Below are 17,650 nucleotides of genomic sequence, written 5' to 3'. Positions count from 1 at the left end.
TTCTCATTTACTTTCACAACAACGGTAGGTCCTATTATCCTTATTTTATAAATGAGGAAATTGACTCACAAAAGTTAACTTTCCCAGGTTTATGAGCTAACAAATGGCAGAGCTGGGATATGAACCCAGATCTGTGTGACTTCAGAGCCTGAATCTGGCTGGGTAAGAGCAAGGGAGTAGGGAGATGGAAGGATAACAGCTTGGGGTAACGTATCTGCTGAGCTTTGAGTAGACTTTAAATAGGTCCAGAGGGAAAGAGAGAAGAGGGTTTCTAACTAAGAGAAACAATGGAATGCAAGGAATGGGGCTGAGCCAGGAGGCTAGAGCAACAAACGTGCTAGAAGAGGAGCTGGCAATCAGGCTGGGTAGGAGCATGTCGTTGCTACTTGTAGCTGTAGAGTCAATTCTGACTCACGGAGACCCCATGTGTGCAGAGTACGACAGCTCCGTAGGGTTTTCAAGGCTATAACTTTTGGAAACAGATAGTCGGGCCTTGTTTCTGAGGCACACCAACCTTTCAGTTAGTAGCGCTTGACTATTTGCACCACCCAGGGACTCCTGGTAGGAGTATAAAAAAAACCCAAAGCAAACCCATTGCTGTTGAGTTGATTCTCACTCATAGTGACCCTACAGGACAGAGTAGAACTGCCCCATAGGGTTTCAAAGGAGTGGCTGGTGGATTTGAATTGCCGACCTTTCGGTTAGCCGCTGAGCCCTTAACTACTGTGCCACCAGGGCTCCAGTAGTAGGCAATCCCAATCTGTCAATATAGACTTGATGTGGTAAAAAGAAACTGGGAACCACTGAGCCGTTATTTAGGGTGTGGATGACATGATAGAAGGTAATCGTTGAAATTCCTCAGGCAGATATAGAGCTAGGGAGGCCACTGAGGAGACCTCTGCACTGAAATAATTTCTTTTTCTGTATTACTTGTCTCGGTAGCCACAGATGTTATTTAACCCAACCACGGCACTCAGGACTGAAAAGACTGCCCACTCCTTAGCTATAAGCTACCTTCCCAGGGCTCATATCTAAGATCACAGCTTCATGTACAAGGACTAATAAAAGGCTTTGCAGATTGACTAGTGACATAAAACCTGGGCTGGGCACTTCTTCACGATTGTTACGGCCCCTCTTGCTATCCCTGCAGAGAAGATTGTTGAGAAGTATAATCTTGTCACAGGGTGCCGGGTACAATGACGGCATGCTACTCATACCAACACCATGGCAGTGCAACAAGGATTGCTACTGAGGTTACCAGTCAACAACTGCCCCGAACAAACTCAAGGGGACCATGGCATCTTAGAGGGGTACAGCATCAGTTCTCTCTTGGTCTGAGTCAACCAAAGTAAATTTATACCTAAAGAGCTAGTTTCCAGATTTCAATGCCTTCCCAGCCATACATTATTTTCAAGTTAATGAATAAGCTAAAATTGCTGATGCCTAGTAATTCTAGGAAAACTGAAGAGGTAAAATGAGTAGCTAGAATTCTCTGGGTGATGACCAGAACGTACAATGCTGAGACCTGATGAGGCTGAAGGCCATCTGGTGAGCTGAGCTAGCTGGTTGTGGTGCCCCGGGGAGTGGAGGGATGTTACCTGTCAAAGGGAACATAAATTCTGCAAAGTACACCTGGCAGTTTGGGGAAAATGTGTTTAACCCGCCCACTTCCCTCTTATTTGTAATACGGCTTTCCTGGTTTGCAACTTGAGGTTACCCTGGAGGTGGAACACTTATTCCAACAAAATGTGCCTGGTGTGGTCCCTCAGTGATTAAGGACACCTGTTTACTATGCATTAACTTCAGGGCAGAACGTGTACCTCTCTGAGGCTATTTTTCCTAAGCTCTCAATAGCCCTAAACTGCTTCATTTTCTTCAGGTGTCTAAATAGAAAACGCAATTCTAACCTGCTACAAAGTTAAAGGAAAATGGGACTTGGTTCCTTGGGCTCATTACTTGGTTAGTGACTATCAAATACAGTGGAACCTGTGAGAGCCAGAACAGGACAGGACTACCTTGCTTTTCCAGGTCTCACAAATTTTCTGACTTTGACAGCGTGCAGTCTACCACTTTTCTATTGCTTACCTTAGTGGGAAATATTTGAGTTTTCCTTCTCTGACAGGTCTCTGTCTTACACAGGTTCCAGCTTCCACAGGTTTTACTGTATTACTCTAATATATTTCGAAAAGAACTTTGTATATGTATATTGAAACTTTTTTTGGAAAATCACATTATTATACTGCATATCATTTGGAAGAGGGAAAATGCTGTGCTATAAAGCTTAGCCAGGTGTGAAATAATCATTTTATTGAGGATCTTTTATAGGTAAAACTTTTTTTTCTAGGTGATACAAATATTTGTAGTTTTGACTTAAAAAAACAATTTTACTTCCTTAAAAAAAAAAACTTACAGAAAGTTAAAAGTATGAAAACCATCTTAAAAACCCACTGCTGTCGAGTCGATTCTGACTCACAGTGACCCTATAGGACAGAGTAGAACTGCCCCATAGTTTCCAAGGAGCACCTGGCGGATTCGAACTACCGACCTCTTGGTTAGCAGCCGTAGCACTTAACCATTACTTTGAATTTTTAAGATATTGTCACAGATGTACATATTCTAGGGTTAAATTACTTGGAATTTGATTCCAAATATCTTAGACCAAAGCTAAAATGAAATCGAGTGTAAATTAACCTGCAGATTTTTTGTTGCTTCTAGTTATTTTTAGGTAAATAAATGAGGATACTAAATAAATAAATAAATGAGGTCAGGAAGTGAGACTGGCAAACAATATTTGCTAAGAGGACCCATTACTGTGATCGAATTCCAGGTAGTGTTTCTAGTCACGTTTCTTTCTCACCAAAAAAAAGAGAAAATGCTGTTGTATTTTAAACAGAGATATGGAAAACCTCAATTCAATTTATGAATCTTTTTCTTTTTTAAAATGTCCCTCCTACAGATAGACACTCTAGTAGCCAGCCAACAATTAAGGGTTAACACTCTCGTTAAAAACTTCATAGTTCGAAGATCAAAAAGAGGGATGGAGGGGTACAGGGTGCACAGTCACTAAAAACAAAGTGAAAATGGCCTGTATGCCTTGGGAAGCTCTGTACTACAATTGATAGGTGGCCTCACTGGGGATGGCATAGCCTCCATAACCGTATTTATCACGAATCACGACTATTACACCCAATATCTACTAGAAGGCCAAAGGACTGGATTTATACAACATTTTTCTTAAAAAATATAGATTTCTTAAAGCATGTACATTTTACAAATAAAACAAACAAAAAACAAACCTGTTGCCTTCACATTGATTCCTACTGATCGCAACCCTGTAAGGACAGAATAGAACTGCCCCACAGGGTTTCCTAGGCTATAATCTTCAGTATGGGTTACACCTCAACATTAAAAACAAAAACAAAAAACAAAAAAAACAAACCTTATAGCTGGACCAGTAAGCAACATCATGATGAATGGAAAAAAGGCTGAAGTTGTCAAGGATTTCATTTTACTTGGATCCACAATCAACACCCATGGAAGAAGCAGTCAGGAAATCAAACGATGTATTGCACTGGGCAAATCTGCTGCAAAAGACCTTTTCAAAGTGTTAAAAAGCAAAGATGTCCCCCTGATGACTAAGGTGCACCTGACCCAAGCCATGGTATTTTCACTTGCCTCACATGCATGTGAAAGCTAGACAATGAATAAGGAAGATGAAAAAAGAATTGATGCATTTGAATTATGCTGTTGGGGAAGAATATTGAATATACCATAAACTACCAGAAGAACAAACAAATCTGTCTTGGAAGAAGTATAGCCAGAAAGTTCTTTAGGAGCAAAGATGGTGAGACTTTGTCCCATATGCTTTGGACATGTTATCAGGAAGGACCAGTCCCTGGAGAAAGATATCATGCTTGATAAATCAGAGGGTCAGCGAAAAAGAGGAAGACCATCAATGACGTGAACTGAGACAGTGGCTGCAACAATAAGCTCAGACATAGCAATGATTGTGAGGATGGCACAGGACAAGTCAGTGTTTCATTCTGTTGTACATATGGTCGCTATGAATCGGAACTGACTCAGCCGCACCTAACAACAACAATCTTTATGGAAGCAGACTGCCACATCTTTGCCCTGCAGAGCAGCTAGTAGGTTTGAACTGCCGACCTTTCAATTAGCAGCTGAGCACTTTAACCTCTGCACCACCAGGGCTTCTTCATTTTATAAATACTAAAGTAAAAATATTTCCACTCCTAACTTATTGACATGGTCAGGTTCCAAAGACCAGGTCATTATGGGAAAATTAGCCTTATGCAAAAATGGATGATAACCACATCAGATCACAAAATATTTTGTGGGACACATATGTCCCTCCAGACCCAAGAGGCGGAAAATGTAGGTGAGCACTATCTGTACCATTGGACAAGAAAGGGTTACTGCCAGACGTACGTCATTAATTCACAAAATAGACGGGTAGATTTTTTACTGTTGTCGTAAATGCAATGTATCAGATAATGAGAGAGTTGTTAACTGAGGAGTAGGCGTACGTTGTATAAAGTATAATTATACGTATGCCCACCCACTGCCCTCGAATCGATTCCAACTCATAGCGACCCTATACGTATACTTACAGTCTATACAAAGTATAAATACTTTAAGAAAACAATACGGTTGCTATGAGTCGGAATCGACTCGATAGCAATGGGTTTGGGTTTATGTACGTTAGCAAATAATTTGTATTCCTAAGGTATCATTTCCTATGATTCTTGTTAATCTGACCTAGGGATAAAAAAGGTATTGAGATAGTTGGATCTAGCAACCATAAAATTGAGTCCAGAAGAAAAGATACAAGGATTCAAAATTAATTCTTTACCATCCACGCTATTTCACCAGAAGACTAGAAAGAGCTGATCTGGGGAGTCCCTGGGTGGTGCAAAGTTAAAGCGCTCAGCTACTAACCCAAAGGTTGAAGGCTTGAGTTCATCCAGAGAAGCACCTTGGAAAAAAGGCCTGGTGATCCTTTGAAAAATCAGTCATGGAAAACCCTATGGAGCACAGTTCTACCTGTCGCACGTGAGGCTGCCGTGAGTCAGAGCAGACTCAATGGCAACTGGTTTGAGGGCATGGTGGTTCAGTGGTAGAATCCACAGAATTCTCACCTTCCGTGCAGGAGACCTGGGTTCAGTTCCCAGCCAATGTATCTCATGGGCCCCCCGTCAGTGGAGGCTTGTGTGCTATGACGCTGAACGGGTTTCAGCCAAGCTTCCCAACTGAACGACTAGGAAGAAAGGCATTGCAATCCACTTCCGAAAATCAGCCAATGAAAACCCTATGGAGCACAAGGGATGACACAGGAATGGGCAGCATTTCGTTCTGTCGTGCAGAGTCGCTATGAATGGGGGCCCACTCAAGGGCAGCAGACAATAACAGTGGTACTAGGCTATTTTATAAAAACATTAAGCAGAGTCTTTAAAGCTTTTAGCCCTGGAAGGGGAGCTGCTTCATACTCCACTTTGGTTGCCTCTTCTCTTTTCCTCTTTTTGTCATGACTTCAATCAGCCCCCTTTGGAAGGTAACAGTTTATTTGTGGTTGCAAACCGCTTTCCTTTGCCTGATCCCATTTCTTGAGTGGCCTACGGAGATCCCACCAGGAAGTGACCTCCTGCCCTTCACATTCCTACTAATCCTGGGAAAGATAATGAGGCAAACAAGTTCTCCCACGTTATCATTTTAAGAAACTACTTAGCTATTCTCTTCTAGGATAGGCACAAGGTGCAAGGTTATTCCCTTACATAAGTGGGTGTTTTAAAATCTGTGTGAGAAATGACATGCTACAAATTTAGAATTTAAAAAATTGGAAGGGGAACCTTTTTCAGGAATAACCTTCTACACTTCTTCGTTTCCATTGGCTGTGTGGAAATAAAGACCAACAAATGAGAACAAACGGGCTGTTCATCCAGAGCTTGCTATATATAGCAAGGCAATCAACCATCATCTCTTGATTTGGTAGAGACTCAAAGGCAGGCAGGGGAGTAAGGAAGCTTTATAGTGAGAACAAGGTTAAGGTTCAGGTAGACTCTGAAGGTTGTTGGTTTAGGGAAGCTAGAGGCGGGCTAACTACAAGCGGGGGGCATCTTATGTGATTGGTTTGGGGAGCATATTTGGCTTTCTCTGATTGGTTCCGAGTTGGAAGCGGGCGAAAAACAGGGAAGCTGGCGGTCATTGACCGAATGCTGACCGTTCTGGGCCGATTGCTGCAGAGGTTGTGGCTTGGCTTCCTGAGCCTTGTTGCAGAGGTTGTGGGTCAGAGTTCTGTCGTATATGGTCTGGCCACTGTCCCCTTGTATATTCAGTCTCTTAGCTGGGTGAGACCCAGGTTTTTATTTTCTCTTGACCTAGTTAGCTCTCTAGCTCCAAATTTTTGTTTTACCTAAGATGAGACTGCATTCTTGTTATTTCTGTTAAGGATAAATGGAGACATCAGGGTCGTGTATAGGAAAAGTAATTCTGGGAACAAATACATTACTTGTCTTTGTAGCGAGGGTCAGGCACGAGAAAAAAGCATTCGCCGCCTTCTGGTTCCTCATTTCCTCACAGAACTACTTCCATTTAACTGACTCATCAGAAGCTTTCGCGCTTCTCTGGGAGAGCTCTGGCCTCCTCCGCTCCCTCTTCCCTGGAGGGCTGACGATTAGAGCCGACAACGCAGGATCGCTGCCCCTGTCCACGGCCCGCGCCCTCCGCGCCGTCTCCGGGACCCGGTAGCCCAGCCTCCCACTTCAAGGCTCGCTCCCCGGCCCCGCCGCCGTCCGCGCCCGGGCAGCGGCCACCTCGCGCTCTCCGGGGTCGGTCCCGGCCCCTCACCCCTCAGCAGCGCCTTCTCGGTCCCTTTCCGGCCCCCACCCCAGGCGCGCGCCGGCGCCTCCGGGACTCCCGCTCCGCGCGTTCCTGGATGGAGGCGCCCCCGGAGGGGCTCGGGCGCGGCTCCTTGGGTCCAGCAGCAGGCTCCCAGACCATGGGAGAAGTCAGGCCAGCTATCCGGTCCCGGAGCCACTGTCCGAACAGGCCGTTCTCGGAACGTGTCTTTGGTCAGGAATAAGCAGATCCTCGTCTGGTCGCAGCCCCCGATTTTCACTTTTGAGAACCCAATAAAACCCACTGCCGTCGAGTCGATTCCGACTCATAAGAGGCAAAGGGAGAGTGGACTCTTCCCACCCTTTATTACCCAGACATCTCCTCAGCTGAGGAAAAAGTACCCCTCCTTTCTCCTCAGAAAGGAAACTATTTCCCCTTCAACTTCTCTCCACCTGGACACCCGCTGGTCCCCCAGTCAGTGTGGGAGAACAGTCCTCCGTTTTTTTCTCAGGGGGGCTCCCCGGGTCGCCTTTCTCCTGCCGCGAAGCAGGAGAGGCCTTGACCCCGCCGTGGGCGCAGCGACGGCTGCCTGAGCTCTCGCCATCTTGAGTGGAGGAGGAGCCGCGGCCGCCGCCATGCGGAGAGACAGGGAAAGAGGGCGGGAGGCGGCGGCGGCGGCGGGCGGGAGAGGGAGGGGGCAGGGGAGCCGAGTTAGCTCAGCCCGGGCGGCGACTTCGGCGGCTCCGTGGGAGCGGGCAGCGGCAGAGGTAGGGCTGGACTGGCCCGGGGAGCCGGGCCGACGCGGGATGCTCAGTAGAGCGGCCCCAGGAGCGGGGCGGGGGCAGGAAGAGGCAGAAGCGAGGGGGCCGGGCGGGGGTGGGCGGAGGTTTCCGAAGAGGAAGGAGCCGCCGCCATTTTGGGAGCTTCGAGTCAACAATAAAGGACTGAGGGTGCCGAGCGGGAGTGGCCTCGGTGGTAGGACGCGGGCTCGAGCCGCGGGGAGCGGGGTGAGGTGGTGGGGTCGAGGTCTGACGGGCCACTGGGGCTGCGGAAAGCTTTGAGCCCGGCGTGGGGGGCGCTCCGAGGCTGAGGCCTAAGGCCTGGTCCGGCCCTGGGGAGGAAGGCGGGCAGCTGCCAGCAGCTGTGTGGGACGGGGGCGCCTGAGAGGAGCAGAAATAGGAATGTCGTGCGCGGTGGGGTCCAGATACAGAGCGGCCGAAGTACTCGGAGGAGATGTGCAGTGGATGATGAATATGGAACTGGAGGGAGCGGCAAGGACTAGGGGGGTGGTGGAGGTTATAGGGTACGCGGCGGCCCTATAGGGGGCGGCATGGAAATGCCGGATTTAAGGGCCCTGTTAAAAAGAGGGCCAGCAGTTGCTTGATTGGGATGGGGCTTTTAGATCCATAACAAGAGTGTGTTTGTGGAGCCCCCGAGTCGTGGAGGAAATGAGGGCCTTTCTGAGTTAGGGGTATCACTTTGAGGCCTTATGGAGGGAGTCTCTATTGTTTCCAACCTTCGGAGCTGGTTCCTGGCTCATGTTGCGCAGATACGATTGCAGGGCCCCAACCCTTTTGTGTATATGGCCAGAGGAAGCTGACTTGAAGTGTGTAAGGGACTGAGGATGCGGAGAACGTAGATCAGAAATTATTGCCTCACAAAACGGGGCTCGTATCATTGGCTTGCCTCTTTCATTTCCCTCTCATTCCCTTTTCTCTTCCACGGTCTCCTTTTCCCCTCAGAATAAAACTCACTACAACTTGCAGATCTAGCATACCGAAACTGCGCTGCGTTTGCAAACAAAAGCTCTCGTTGGAGATGACAATGATATTTTGGGTGTGAAAGTGTCAGTTGCTAACTACAACCTGAAAAGTGCTGTAGTTAACTCCACTAGCGGCTCCTCCCAACTAGTTTACGTTTCCTTCGTATTTTTGAAAACGTAGAAATACAATTTGCAACACTAAATTGGGAAGGGCCAGAGGAATATTTTCTTCTCTGCAGTGCAGATTTCAGTTCAATTAAGAGGGGAGCAGTTACCACATAGTCACATTTTGGATCTGGAGAGAACAGAGGTCCTGTTGTTTATAATGGGTAGTAGTAATATCATTTAATCTTTAGGGGTTGCCCTCTTCATCCTCTTAGTGTCTTGCAGACAAATGAGTCTCCCGGTGTGAACTCGGTGATATTGTTCATCATGATAATATAAACCTCCCAAATCAGGAAACCATTTACTACCTTGAAACTGAAATTAGGTGGCTGTTAGCCATGGTCCGCTTGAGTGGTCAGACAGATACAGGGAAACGTAGAAATATAAAGCTCTGTGTATGAGATAATTAGGATTGGCTTGTGAGCAACCTGATTGTCAATTAAAAAAGGAAGACAAAGGAGCATTTTATAATTTCAAATTTGAAAACCCATGATGTATGGCAAAAATAATAAGTCCTGATTAATAAGTTAGTGTATATTTGGTAAGAAATGTAAAGGAGTTAAAAAAAAAAACAACAGCAGGCCTTTGTTTTCTGGGCTTTGTAATTAAGTTTTTATTTACTAAGTTTTTAAATGCAGTCATGTGCCGCATAAGGTCCATTCAGGCAGTGTTGGACCACGTATCCGTCTGTGGTCCCAGAAGGTTATAATAGAGTTAAGAAATCTCGATTGGAGAACCGGACATAGGGAACAGCTTCGTGGTGGCTGTTCAGTCAATATAGGTAACACTACAGCATCCCATATGGCTTTGCTAAGTACAATCAGTCCCTGGGTTGCGGACGCCCAACCTAGGAACTTCTGCTTAACGTACTTAACGTACAACCTGTAGTTTTGAACCTACCCTGTAAAGCCTATTAAAAATTCGAGGTAGACACAATGGTTCACAATAACAAATGGGTGCTACTTTGCCTTGCGCATCAAAACAACCCATTGCCGTCAAGTTGATTCCTACTTTATCATGTTAAAGACGTTTCAGTGTATCTGGGAGTTTTTTTTAAATGTTTTTCATGCATAGAAACGTACACTATATACATACTAAGACAAGCATTCGACTAACTGACGTTAGAAATGAACCGTACCTGTTATGACTTAACATACAAATTCGACTTAGACATAGGAACAGAACTCATTTGTACTCTGGGGACTGCCTGTATATAATACGGTGTTCACACAACATCCAAATCACGTAGTATTCTATTTCACAGAACATATTGTAAACCTTAAGCAACCCATGGCTGTAATTCGATTTTGGGAACAGAAGTTGAAAGTAGTGAAATTTGACTAGTTCTTTTTTAAAACAAATAATTAGTACTCTGGGTTTCTTGGAAGGGTTTGTTAAAGTCACTACTGTGCTTAGCTGTTCACAGATTTACTCCTTTTACACAGGAAATTTTTTTGTGTATTTTTTTAAATCTATTTTTGAACAACAGGACTATTTTAAATTAGGGCATAGTTTTGGGAAAAAATGTTATATTAAAATGTAGCTAATAGTTTTTTAGTATTCAGATTTTATTAAAGTAGTTAAAGATTTTCTTGGCTGTTTTTCAAAGATGCAATTTTGACATGCAGACAGGTCTGTGTCCCGTGATTTCTTCAGTCACTATTTTAAGGGGCAAAAGCTTAAGGGAAAGAGGAACGTACATTTTTCTTTGGAAAGTTCAGTTTCTGTAGTTGAAGTTCATAAGGGCACACAGTGTTTTTTCTGAAAGTGTAAGGTTCAGGTCAGAAATTTGCTAATCTCTTCAAGGACTCTCAGTTGCTGTCAGAGATAGAAAAAATTGTTTTGCTCTGTTCATATGTAGATTTATATTAAGTAAATTGTGTGATCACTGAGTTGTGATGCAGTTACTAAGTGTAATGAATGACTTTTAGGGGTGGCTGAAACTTGTAAAGAATTCATCAGTGAGGACAGTGAGGCGAAGAGATTGTCATTTGACAATTAATACTAATTTAGTCATAGTATTTTTGTAACTCATCTTCTCTCCACTTGCTTTGAACTGACAGTTTTTGTAGAAGATGTTGTAGATGGATCTGTAGGTTTGGTTTTGAGGCATTTCATCTTTCTGTGTCTTTTCTAGGCTGGATAGTAATTTGCTCTAAGTATAAATGTATTGATTTTTTTAATTTAAAAGATGAATTCTTTTAAAGGTGGTTTTTAAAGGAGTTCTTACAAAGGAAAACAAAAGTTTTCTAACTTTCCTGTGTTTGCTAATTTAATTTTTTTCCCTTTGTTTCAGATTGAAGTGAGTGAATTCGGCTATAACTCAACTTTGATAGAGGGCTTTTTAAAAATAAAAAGTTGATTCAGTGCATGAGAGCAAGTTACTGCTGCTTACCGTTCAGAGACTTACAGGTGCTTGCCTGCATTGCAATAAAGGACTCATATATTGAGCAAGACTTATATTTATCTCTTCGTTTTGGAGAGCCTAATAAACTATTATTACAGTGTCTCTACTGACTTTCAAAAGTTTTGAGGTTTGAAAGAGACATCTTTACAATTAACACAGCATGAGCACGGCCAGAACAGAGAACCCTGTTATAATGGGTCTGTCCAGTCAAAATGGTCAGCTGAGGGGCCCTGTGAAGCCCAGTGGTGGCCCCGGAGGAGGGGGAACACAGACACAGCAACAGATGAACCAGCTGAAAAACACCAACACAGTCAATAATGGCACTCAACAGCAAGCACAGAGTTTGACCACCACTATTAAGTAAGTGTTAGAAGAAATAATAATACACTTGAGGGACTAAGGAGATTTCTCTTTGTTACTTTGTTGTCAACTGCTTTGTGTGTACCTAATTTAACTGTTTTTAATTGCGAATAGAGAACGTGTTTTATGCCCACTATGTATTTGCAATAGCACAGAATATATTTCTGCCATAGTTAATTATGGTTTATTAAGTAATAAACACAGGCACAGATGGTATATATTAGTTTCGTATAGATTATTTTTTGAAACATTTCTGGCTTTCATAATTACCACAGTATAGAAGTTATTAGCTGAGTTTTTATATGTGAGTGAAATAATCAGGTTTGTTTTGTTTTTGCTGGTATAGTTGTTTCTGGTGTTATAAGGGCACTTTATCTTAGTTTTATTGAGTATCAGTTAAAGCCAGTTTCAAGTTTTGAATTTAAAGAGTCACGTTTGCCCAGCCTTCTGAATTCCAATTATATTCACTCATAGACAGTTTACCAATAACTTTTTTTTGTAGTTTACAGGGCTTTGCTTTTCTACTTTTTTAAGAAGCTTTTCCCTCCTTTTATACACACATAAAAGAAGAATCTAATGTATACATCATGGTGAACTCAGGATTTTGAACTCTTGGAAACTCCCATTCTGAATAGTTGCAACCTTCTTGAAAACTTAAGAGCCTGGTCCTACTACAGGATATTTTTTTCTCTCAAAGCTTAAAGTTTGTAGGCTATTTGTTATGTTTAAGTGCACATGTTAAATGATTTGGATGGTAATTTTCAATCTAAAAAATACAGTTGTGGGAAATTAACATTTAAGACTCTTTAACCCCATGAGGTTTGGTTTTTGTTAAAAATCTAGCTGTATAAATTGATTAAACATCTAGAAATCTTCGTAGGGTGATGAAACTTTGCTTCACTGAGTTGTGTGTTTTATTACAACATCCTAGATCCTTTCCATGCTTAAGAAGCACTTCCTAAAGAAATTAGTCCTCATAAGCTACCAGGATGCGATATAGATGTAGTTCTCTAGTGACCTATAAGAATTAATTCTCAGTTAAATTATTTGGTCTCTTTGAAAATTGGCATTAATATGTATTCTATTATGTTTAGTGTGAATGCTTTAGTAAGTATAGAAATTAAGAATATTTTATCAAGTTATAGTTTGTCTTTTGATGAAATATGAATAAAAACCCCGTTGCCATCAAGTCAGTTCCGACTCATAATGATCCTATATTAGGACAGAGTAGAACTGCTCCATAGGGTTTCCAAGGAGCAACCGGTGAATTTAAACTTGTTGACCTTTTGGTTAACAGCCAAACGATTAACCACTGCCCCAATACGAATAGGCTAGCAGAATTTAGGCTTTTTAGTTAAGGATAGAATCATATAAAGAAAGCTGTGTTATTTCATAATGACACAGTATTTTCTATTTAAACAATTTTGAATTGGGGCAACTGTTTTGTTTTCCCAGGATTAATGGTTTCTTTTCAGTTCTGTCGCTTCTTCAAATATCAGCTCAAGTGTCACCTCTTCATGAAGGCTTCTAGATTGTATCAGCTGTCTCAGAACTCTTCTAATACTTTATCACTTATTTACTCACTTTAAATAGTTCTTATTCTTTGTTTTGACCTTATAAGTCTCTTGTAGACACATTTTGTATTAGCGTCTTCTCCATTTTTATTCACTATTTGAATTTGACAATGTGGCAAGTCTATTATGAACTGATGTTTTTGCTTGTAAACTTTGATGTTATTGACTAAGGTGAAGGATTTAGTATCCTTGGACTTGGTAGTAAATGGTTATCTGTATTATAGACTGTTTTGGATTTTGTGGGGCCTTGCTTTAAGTAAAATAAGTGCTCATCTTTCTAAATCAAGACAGATGTTTTAGGGGCCCCGATTACATATAAGAATAGCTGTCATGAAATCAGTGAAAATGCTTCTTATTTTAAAGATCTCACAGTTGAAAGCGCTATTGTCTGCAAACATTTTCTCACAATTTTTTATTACTTTGTGTATTAATTTTATTTGAGGTTTTCACCCAACCAAAAGGATAATTTTATTTTATTTATATTTTCCTTTTTATTTCATTTTTTCAAGCATCCTCAGTAAAAAGATTGAGATGCTCATTAACGGCAAATATTGAGCTTTTTTGTAAGGCACCATGCCGAGTGCTTTATATAAATTGCCTTTTATAATTCTTAATAACCCATTTTAGATATAAAAGAACGGAGGCTTAGAAAAGTAACTGGTGCAGAAGTAGGAGAGTCAAGACTTGAACTGAGGTCTGAAATTTCACAGCTCTTGGTTTTAAGTAGTCACGAAAAGTTATAAACTCAGATGCCTACAGGGACTGTGCCAAATTAGAGGGTGGGTATTTGCCCTGTTTGGGAGCCGTGGTGGCGCAGTGGTTAAGTGCTTGGCTCCTCACCAAAAGGTCTGCGGTTTGAACCCACACCCATAGGGGAGAAAGATGTGGCAGTCTGCTTCTGTAAAGATTACAGCCTTGGAAACCCTGTGAGGCAGTTCTACTCTGTCCTACTGGGTCACTGTGAGTCAGAATCGAGAACAGTAATGGATTCGGTTTGGGTTTGGTTTTTTGCCCTGTTTTAAAAGGAACAACTGCTTGATTTTAAAGTCGACTTACTAAGTGCTGCCAGACTGTTGCCATGCAGGAATTTGGAACCAGTATTACGAAAGCATCCAGTTTTTCAAGAAAAGTTAGAATCTGGACTTCTACATGAAATCCTTTAATTTTTCTTGTTGGCAACCAGTTTAAATTATCACATCCATGGAATATATAGGCCAGACAAAACACAAATGGGTTGCCAGTTGTGACAGCTTCAGTATACTATACTGCTGCTTTTAAGCGGATGGATGCTTCACTCACTCCTATTCTTGAATTTTGATCCTCTCTGGATTGTTATTCTTTGTAAGAGGAACATTTTTTCTCAAGTTGTTTGACTGTGTTGTTAGCTATATTAAGTAAATGGCAATTTACTGTGCTTGTTTAAAATTTAGTTACAATTGAGATGAATCACCTTTGTATTTTTAGACTATTGATGCTATAAATCCTGTAACTTCAGTTTATTATATTCTCTGTAGACCTGGTGATGACTGGAAAAAGACTTTAAAACTCCCTCCAAAGGATCTAAGAATCAAAACTTCGGTAAGTTGGTTGAGAAATTCAAAGGGAAAAATGTGGAAACTCTAGAAGTGGTTACTCATAGTAACGATAAACACTGTGTTTACTCTTAAGTAGGTTGAAATATTGAAATTGTATAGATCATATATGTTGAAAGGCCAAAAATTTCTACCATTCTTTGAAATGTTTACTTAATTGCATAACGGTAGCCTGTATATATATAGTATATAATGTATGTTTATGCATATGTACATCTTACTGTATAGTTTATGGAATACTCTTAACGGTTTTCAAGGCGTTTTCTCAGAATTCTTTTGTTCTCAACAACACTGTAAGATACCAGACTAGATTTTATCCCAGTTTTGCAAATGAAGAAACTGAAGTTCACAGAAGTTATTACACTTAGCCCATTTTTCTTCAGCCAGGGCTGATTTTGCCCCCCAGGGGACATCTAGTAATGACCAGAGACATTTTTGGTTATCACAACTTGGGGGATGCTACAGGACAACAAAGAATTTTCTTGAACAAAATGTCAAAAGGGGTGAACTTGAGAAACCCTGATTTAGCCAAGTATATTTGTGGTTAAAGAGTGGTGGAACCAGGAATGACTTTACATCTGTGACTTCCAATTCACAGCATGATACTTCTGTGTATAAAAAATAACAGTATTCTACCAGTCCTCAGAAGAATGTGACCAGAGGTTGGCTTTTCCTCAAAACATAGTTGTTATGACTCTTGGGTATTGCAGGGAACATAGTTGTTCTTCAAGAAGAGTTTAAATATATACATCAGGACAGAAAAGTAGTCTGTTTACGTTTATATTTAAGATGGAGTAGATAAAGAATTAGCCTCTCAGACAAGTTTCTTAAACATATTAACTACCAAAGGAACACAGTTGTACTTTATTTTTCTTGTTTGTTTATTTGACTAGGATGTGACCTCCACAAAAGGAAATGAGTTTGAAGATTACTGTTTGAAACGGGAGTTACTGATGGGAATTTTTGAAATGGGCTGGGAAAAGCCATCTCCTATTCAGGTATGTTTCCCCTTCCATAGCATATGTGATGTTATCAGTTAATTTAAGCATTACATACTTTTCTTTTTGATCTGTAAGGGTGGTACAATGAACCAAGGTATTTTCTCATTCTCTGTTTGTCTCCATCTCTCTCTCTCTACTTGCACACAAGCGCACACACTCACACTATTTTTCTGAACTTTTTAAGAGGGGTAAATTATAAAAGCATGGCCCTTTACCTCTTAACTATTTTTCTAAGAATAGGGATATTCTTTCTTATATAACCATAATAGTTATTATTTTCAGTCTTTCTTACATAACCATAATACAGTTATTATTTTCAGTCAGTTTAACATTAGTATAATATTTCTATCTCATTAATTATATTCCAGTTTTCATTTGACTCTAAAACGTCCTTACAGCATTTTCTTCTCTTGGACGGGATCCAGTCTAGGATTAGGCATTGCATTTATTAGTTATGTCTCTTGAACCCTCCCCCCCCCTTTTTTTTTTTAATTTTATTTATTTTGTTACTGAAAATATATACAGCAAAACAGACACCAGTTGAACAGTTTCTACATGTACCATTTAGTGGCATTGACTACATTCTTCAAGTTGTGTAACCATTCTCACCCTCCTTTTCTGAGTTGTTCCTCCGCCATTAACACAGACTCACTGCCCCCTAAGGGCCCAATTTAATCTTTTTGAGAACTGCTGTAATTAATCTGATCCCATATAGATAATTCTTAAAAGAGTATAATGCTTAAGGCAGGTATTTTTTACTAATCAAGCTTAACTATTGTTTGGTTTAAGAAGATTTCAGGGTATTTTTTGGTTTAAGGTTTAAAGATTATCTCAGGGCGGTAGTTTCAAGGGTTCATCCAACCTTCACGGCTCCAAAAAGTCCACCAGAACTTGAAATTCTTTTATGCGTTTTCCCCCTTTTGATCGGAATTCTTCTATAGAATCTTTGATCGAAACGTCTTTAACTTCTTTTAGTTGTGAACATTTCCCTAGTCTTTTTTTTTTTCACCTTTTATGACATTCACATTTTAAAAATACAGCCCCCCCTTTTGTTGTGATAAATATATGTGTAGCAAAACACTTGCCATTTCAACATTCTTTACATGTACAGTTCAGTGACATTAACTCATGTTCGTCTTGTTCAGCCATCACCCGTATCCGTTCCCCAATTTTTCTATCTCCCCTCTTTATTTAATGGAACATTTCTTATTTTGGGCTTGTCTGATGTTTCCATATGAGTAGAGTCAAGTTACGCGTTCTTAGCTGGAATACTGCAGAATTCACGTTGTGGCCTTCCCAGGGTATATCACATTTGAAGGCATACACAATGTCTGTCTCTTCCTCACTAGCGATGTTAATTTTGATTATTCAGTCAAGGTGTTAGCTGATTTTTCCAACGTATAATTATTATTTTTTCCTCCCTTGAAACTAACAAGCAGTCTATGGGAGCACTTTAAGATCCTGCAAATATTTTATTCGTCCTTAAAATTTCTCCCTAGTTTTTGCATTCATTGATGGTATCCTTCTTTAATTAAAAAATTATTGGCAGCAAAATTCACATGACATAAAATTAACTGTTATAAAGTGAACAGATCAGTGGCATTTACTACATTGACCATGTTGTGTAACCATACCCCATCTAGTTCCAAAACATTTCATCACTCCAAAAGAAAACCCTATACTTATCAAGCAGTACCCATTAAGTAGTCTCTTTCTCCCCTTAGCTCCTGGCAACCAGCAATCTGCTTTCTGGATCTATGGATTTACCTGTCTGAATATTTCATATAAATGGAATCATATGGCTTCTTTTATTTCTCATAATGTTTTCAAGGTTGATTCACATTGTATCATGTATCAGTTTTTCATCCCTTTGTATTGCTGAGTAATATTCTATCGTATGTATATACCACATTTTGTGTATCCATTCATCCATT

At 41.0% G+C, this 17,650-nt stretch overlaps 1 protein-coding gene across 4 annotated transcripts in view; it reads left to right on the top strand.

Moving 5' to 3' along the window:
- The first annotated feature begins 7,542 nt into the window (after window positions 1–7,542).
- The window catches only part of DDX6 (DEAD-box helicase 6), a 36,327-nt gene continuing 26,219 nt past the window's right edge, over window positions 7,543–17,650 (top strand). For 2 of the 4 annotated variants that reach the window (XM_049856621.1, XM_049856622.1), the window contains exons 1-4: window positions 7,792–7,862; window positions 11,079–11,549; window positions 14,638–14,701; window positions 15,609–15,713. In XM_049856621.1, coding sequence (XP_049712578.1) covers window positions 11,350–11,549; window positions 14,638–14,701; window positions 15,609–15,713 — 369 coding nt within the window. In that variant the 5' untranslated portion in view covers window positions 7,792–7,862; window positions 11,079–11,349. Of the gene's footprint in view, window positions 7,623–7,740; window positions 7,863–11,078; window positions 11,550–14,637; window positions 14,702–15,608; window positions 15,714–17,650 lie in introns of those variants that run through there. The other 2 variants (XM_049856624.1, XM_049856623.1) reach the window with 2 other exon arrangements.

The sequence above is a fragment of the Elephas maximus genome, chromosome 17, assembly GCF_024166365.1.
Source record: "Elephas maximus indicus isolate mEleMax1 chromosome 17, mEleMax1 primary haplotype, whole genome shotgun sequence".
Lineage (NCBI taxonomy): Eukaryota > Metazoa > Chordata > Mammalia > Proboscidea > Elephantidae > Elephas > Elephas maximus.
The sequence above is the reverse complement of the archived record's forward strand: the minus strand, read 5'-3'. Positions and strand labels throughout refer to the sequence as shown.